The sequence below is a fragment of the Triticum urartu genome, chromosome 2 (genome assembly GCF_003073215.2).
Source record: "Triticum urartu cultivar G1812 chromosome 2, Tu2.1, whole genome shotgun sequence".
Taxonomy (NCBI): Eukaryota; Viridiplantae; Streptophyta; class Magnoliopsida; order Poales; family Poaceae; genus Triticum; species Triticum urartu.
The window spans coordinates 36,628,082-36,634,189 of record NC_053023.1 but is presented as its reverse complement, the minus strand read 5'-3'; the positions used below and the strand labels follow the sequence as shown (position 1 = coordinate 36,634,189).

The following is a 6,108-nucleotide window of genomic DNA, read 5'->3' as shown; positions in this document are numbered from 1 at the left end:
TAGAAAGCTAGGTTGCCAACTCGTATTTTTTGTTCGGTCTTTTGGAATCTGACTCTTGTTTTTTCGTTCTTTTGTTTTTTCCCCTATTTTTCTTTTGGTTTTTATATGTCTTTTTATATTTTTATCATTTATAATCCATGATTTTTAAAATTATATAAGCATATTTTTAAATTCCCAACTGTTTCTTAAATAATGTCTCATCTAAATTTGTCATCGTTTGATTTAGTTTTCAAATTTTTCATGCAAGCCCTCTTTTTCATCTCACTTGTTGTTGTTTGTTTGTTGCATATCCTCTTTGTTGGCCTAGGCCTGTTTAGCTTCGCTTTTGTCGGCCCATTATCACTGCACACTAGCAATCTGTTTCTTGTGTTGTTTTTAGTCGGTGACGTTGTCGTCTTTCCGGATTATTTTGACACTGTCCCCCCATTCCTTCTAAACTTCATGAAGATAAGATTTAGCAATGTCTCATCTAAGTTGCCGTCTGTTGGATAATTTTAACGCAAATTCTCGATCTCGCATCGTCGGCTAATGTATTCATGCGTTGCATGTTCTGTTGTCTCCACCTGTTGACCTGTTCACGGTGCATGTGTGTTTTTTTGTTGGACTTTTTTTCTTGCACTCTTGTGGCTTTATTTTATCTCTTATGTGTTGTAGAAGTGGGAAAAACATGCTATGTCGTTTGTCATTGCGTATTTCTATTTTCTTTCAAGTTCGATGCCGACGATACTTGCTTTGTAAAAAAGACATGCTTTGCCCTACGGTCGATATGCAATTAGGTCCGATCAATTTTTTTGTCCTAGTTTTAAGTCCATCCTGAACACAAAATGGGTGCCACCAATTTGTTCTTCTAGTTGGAACTCCAACCCTAAAATGCATTCTTTTTACCAACTGTAAATCTACCTTCGATAGACCCGACCAATTTGTCTATCATTTGCCAGTCCACCTTCGATACGCAACTAGACTGATCCATTTTTGTCACATTGGGGGCCGTTTTTTCTTGTCCCATTTTTGCAAGTCCACCCATGGTACGAAACAGGCCCCGGCCTCATTTTTTCCCCATTTTAAATGTCCACTATCGACACGCAACAGGGAGGCCAACCATTTCATTTTTCGAGTTCTAACTCCACCCCCACATACAATTGAAGGGCCACTTCTTTTTGTCCTAGTTGCAAGTTCATTCTTGACTTGCAACTAGGGTCAAACTATTTTTATCCGATTTTGCAACTCGGCCCTCGATGCGCAGCCGGGCTCCACCTTTTTGTCCCAATTGTGATCTCACCCTTGACTTGTAACTAGGCCTAGACATCTTTTTGCCTCAGCTGCAAGTCTAGCCTCGACTCGCAACTCGGTCCCCACCTCTTTTCTCTCAGTTGCTAGTCCACTCTCGACTCGGAACTCGGGTGTGTTATTTTGTTTTCACCCCAGTTGCAAGTCCACTCCCAACTTGCAACTAGAGGCATGTAAATTTGTAATCGCCCCAGTTGCAAGCCAATCATATACTCGCAACTCGGGGGTGTAGTTTTGTAGTTACCCTAGTTGCAAGTCCACCCTCGACTCGCAACTCAAGGGGTGTTTTTTTTGTTCTTGTTTCATGGTAGTTGCAATTAGACCCTCGACCTGCAACTAGGATTTTCTATTGGCCGAGTTGCAAGTCCACAATCGACTCACAACTTGAGGGAATGTAGTTTGTAATCGCCCCAGTTGCAAGTCCACCCCCGACTTGCCACTCGAGGCATGCAGTTTTTGTAATCGCCCCAGTTGCAAGTCCACCCTCGACTCGCAACTTGGGGATGTAGTTTTGTAGTTGCCCTAGTTGCAAGTCCACCCCGACTTGCAACTCGGGGGGTGTAGGTTTTTGGTTCTTGTTTCATCATAGTTGCAATTGAGACCCTTGCCTGCAACTAGGGGTTTCTGTCGGCCCAGTTGCAAGTCCAGAATCGACTCGCAACCCGAGGGAATGTAGTGTGTAATCACCCCAGTTGCAAGTCAACCATGTGCTCATAGCTCCGGGGTGTAGTTTTTGTAGTTGCCCTAGGTGCAAGTCTACCCACGACTCGCAACTCGGGGGTGTTTTTTTTTCTTGTTTCATGGTAGTTGCAATTTGACCCTCGACCTACAACTAGGGTTTTTTGTCAGCCTAGTTGCAAGTCCACCCCCGACTTGCAACTCGAGGGATATAGTTTTAGTATTCGGCCCAGTTGCATGTTAACCATGTGCTCGCAACTCGGGGATGTAGTTTCGTAGTTGCCCTAGTTGCAAGTCCATCCTCAACTCTTAACTTTGGGGGATGTAGTTTGTATTCACTCAAGTTAAAAGTCCACCCCTAGTTGCAACTCGAGGGATATAGTTTTAGTATTTGGCCTAGTTGCAAGTTAACCATGTGCTCGCAACTCGGGGATGTAGTTTCGTAGTTGCCCTAGTTGCAATTCCATCCTCAACTCTTAACTTTGGGGGATGTAGTTTGTATTCACTCAAGTTAAAAGTCCACCCAGACTTGCAACTCGATGGATGTAGTTTGTAATTGCTCGAGTTGCAAGTCAACCATATATATGCTCACAACTCGGGTATGTAGGTTCGTAGTTGCCCTAGTTGCGAGTCTGCCCTCAACTCGCAACTCAGGGGGAGGGGGGAGGGGTCCTGTTTTTTGTTCTTACTTCATGGTAGTTACGATTAGACCCTGGACCTACAACTAGGGGTTTCTGTCGGCCCAGTTGCAAGTCCACCATCGACTCGCAACTCAGGGTGTTGTTTTGTTTTCACCCTAGTTGCAAGTCCACCCCCGACTTGCAACTCGAGGCATGTAGTTTTTTTAGGGGCCCAATTGCAAGTCAACCTTCGACTCGCAACTAGGGGGCGTATATTTTGTAGGCGCCCAATTACATGTCAACTATCGACTCACAATTGTCCATGTGCGGAGGGACTGGCCCAGGCACACTCGTCTGCTATTGTGCTTTTTTGGACAAACAAACAAGAGACAATACGTGGGATGATGTCATACTTAGATGTGACATAACTATTCAAAAAAAATGTGTCCTTGTTTTTGGGAAGTGTTAGTGTTTCAGAAAATATTCAAAAAAAATTAAAAAAATGCATTTTAAAAACTTTTTGAGTTTTTTAAATTGTTCATGTTTTCAAAAATTGCTTGTGTTTTCAAAAATGTTTGCAACTACAAATATTGTTCACATTTTTATTTAAATATTCTGCATCTATAAATTTGTTCACAAATTTTTAATAAATGTTCAAAAAGGTTTCAAATCTGACGATGTAGTGAGTTCCTAAATATTCACGCTGATTAATTATCGCAAACATCCATTTATTCTAGTGGCTAGAAGACACGCGTTAAGTAGTTGGAGCATGGTAGTTCGATTCCTTCTTAAGTGTGGCTTTTGTCTTGCAACTTTTTCTTGTTTTTTTTCTGAGACGAAACAACATACTTAAGATTTTTTTTTTCCTGTGTGCTACAAACCAAGAAGCTTCGGTGCCTAGCTGTGTATACCCGCCAGTCGAGACGCACTCAGCTTGTTTAGCACCAACGGAGAAACTCGGCTGGACAACCATCAAACAAAAATTAAACGAATCAGCTGTACAAAGTTGTCAATGAAAGAGCCACAAGCAAAATGTGACATCATATTAGATGTAAGATAATATCTCACATCTAAATGTGACATAGAATTCGGATAACGCATATCCATCAGGTACAGGGAGGCATCATGCATGCTCATACAGCAAGCCAAGCATGCAAACAGCCACACATGATACATGGCCCCTTCATCACTTCCTCTGAATTATTTTCGTGCCCCACGCCACGAGCACATACACACACACACACGATCACGTCTTGCCACTGATCACTAGCCCTTACTTAGCGTTGACGAACCTGCAGTCCTTCCTGACCTCCCCCTGCCCGCCGGTGAGCGGCCCGTTCTCCGACATCCTCACCAGCGCCGCCGCGAACGTCTCACGAAAGTACCCGTTATCGGCCGCCATCTTCTTCACGAACGGTGCGGTGCGCGGGTCGGAGGCGAGCCGCTGGTCCACGAGCAGGAGGCCCCGGCCTTTCAGCAGGTTCTTGTGGTACATGTTGTCGAGCACCATGGGCGTGGCGCGGTCGTTGCGCGCGTACGCCACGTCGCGGGTGTCCTCCCTCGCGTCCGCCGTCGGGCACCGGCCCCGCAGGTACGCGCCGTACGCCGGCTCCATGCCGCCGTCCACCGCCGGGTACAGCCGCGCCACCAGGTTGTTGCAGTGGACGCGGCCCACCGAGTGCGCGCCCAGCAGCGCCACAACGGCCTCCGCGTCCAGCCCCATGGCCGCGAACCGGGACAGCACCGCCGACACCGTGTCGTTGTGGTTCGGGACGTACCGCTCCACCTCGCCGTACCGGCTCTCCGTGGCGTCCCGCCGCCCCGTCCGCATCGGGATCGCCGCCGGCCCGCCCAGCATGGCCGCGCCGTCCCTGGCGGCCAGCGCGAGCACGTCGGCGCACGACACTGTCCCCGGGCATTCGCGCTCCAGGGCGGACTTGATGGCGCCCACGTACTTGAAGTTGCGCATGCCGAAGCTCCTCGGGGAGGCCTGCTCGGAGACGAGGCCCGTGGCGGCGTCGGTCTCCAGGAGCAGCGAGGCGTCGCAGGACTTGACGGTGCAGTCGTGGAAGAGGGCCCGGAGCCACGACACGGCCGTGTTGCCGTGCTCCTCGTACAGCCTCCTCACCTGCTCCTTGACGATCTCCTCCGCCCTCGGGCAGCTCTCGGAGTAGAAGTTGAGCCTCAGACCACCGCCATCGCCACCACTCGCAGCAGCGGCGGCAGCATTCCCTGCCATGGCATGGCAGCAGATTAAGCAAACTGTCTTGAAGTTCTACTACTCGAGTTGAGATTGATGATCGTGCATTTCAGACGGAAATTGAGGAATGAAATGTGCAGTTAGTAACTTACAGGCAGTGAAGCAGCACAAGAGGAGCAGTGCAGATGCCATTGGCACTAGGCTTGAGCTCAGACCCATCTTCTTCAGTTCACTGGCCTTTACAAATATCCAAGGGGGGTAGAAGGCGCTCGACCCACTCTCGTCTCATCTCTCTTATAGCCTAGGCGCCAAGTGGGAGGGAAGTGAGGTTGAGTGAGTGGTTAACTGAAAGTGACACCATTGGAGATCTGATGGTCCAGTGCTCTATATCCATGAAAGTGCGGTTACTTCCTAGCTGACCGACACAAAGGTGTAAGTGCAGACGTAACAGAAACACAGGTCATGAACTTGGTTGAATGCGATTAAATCAACTTTCTGCAAGAGGAGCCTTACTTGGCAGTTGCTGAAACAAGAACAGCGGCTAGTTCTATGCCCTCCCTACCACCGGCCGGAAAGGCGGGCGTGCATTTCCTGAATCTGACATGCACCACCACCTTACTCCATTTTCAGTCAAGAGATCTGCAGTGTATATGGAGTTGAATGAAAACGCTGAAATGAATGCACGCATCGGTTACCTGACTTGGTTTCTTCCACCTCAATTTACACCCTGCAACTTCGACCGAATATGGCACTAAACATAAAGTTCGCAGCAGAGATCCACATTAAAAACCTCTGAGAACTGGCTTCCCGGAACAAGCAAGATGGTAGTATGGGGGGAATTGGATAATTAAAATCTTTAGTTTCAGCGTTGCGTGGCTATCTTAAACGTCTGAAACTCGGACAGCAATGTGTTGGTCTCAATCAGGCTTGATGCTGCAAGTTTCTAGGTGGTGCTCCGCTATTGCAAAGCAGTGCTTGAACCATTATTGCAAACCACCGCTAAGAACAAATTATGTGAATGCTGAAAAATAGCGCAAATAATACGACAAACTCTATAAGTGATGTTCTGGGATATTTATTTTTTCAAATATATATATGGACCATAAAACAAAGTGGAATCATGGCATGTAGCATCGTTGACCCTATATCTCAGTTATTGCGACCGTTCTTATTATGCATGGCCATGGCCTAATAATGCGGATCATTTCTTTTTGTAATGTTTTATTTGCACCACCACTTTACACTATTTCACTCGAAAAAACTGCAAGTGCATACATCAGTTACACGGCTTGGGCCGTGGGCCTCGATTTACACCGTGTCGCT

General features: G+C 47.2%; 1 protein-coding gene across 1 annotated transcript; it reads right to left on the bottom strand.

Moving 5' to 3' along the window:
• Positions 1-3,594: 3,594 nt before the first annotated feature.
• Positions 3,595-5,055, bottom strand: LOC125540898 (peroxidase 21-like). The gene is made up of 2 exons (XM_048704428.1): positions 4,938-5,055; positions 3,595-4,817 (listed from the first exon to the last, which is right to left on the bottom strand). Exons 1-2 carry the CDS (start codon positions 5,002-5,004, stop codon positions 3,859-3,861), a joined length of 1,026 nt encoding a protein of 341 aa, XP_048560385.1. The 5' UTR covers positions 5,005-5,055; the 3' UTR covers positions 3,595-3,858.
• Between the last annotated feature and the right edge of the window lie 1,053 nt (positions 5,056-6,108).

Coding starts and splice junctions, on each gene's coding strand:
- LOC125540898 (XM_048704428.1), bottom strand. CDS start 5,004: ATGGGTCTGAGCTCAAGCCTAGTGCCAATGGCATCTGCACTGCTCCTC. Junction 4,818..4,937: donor CTTGTGCTGCTTCACTGCCT/GTAAGTTACTAA, acceptor ATGCCATGGCAG/GGAATGCTGCCGCCGCTGCT.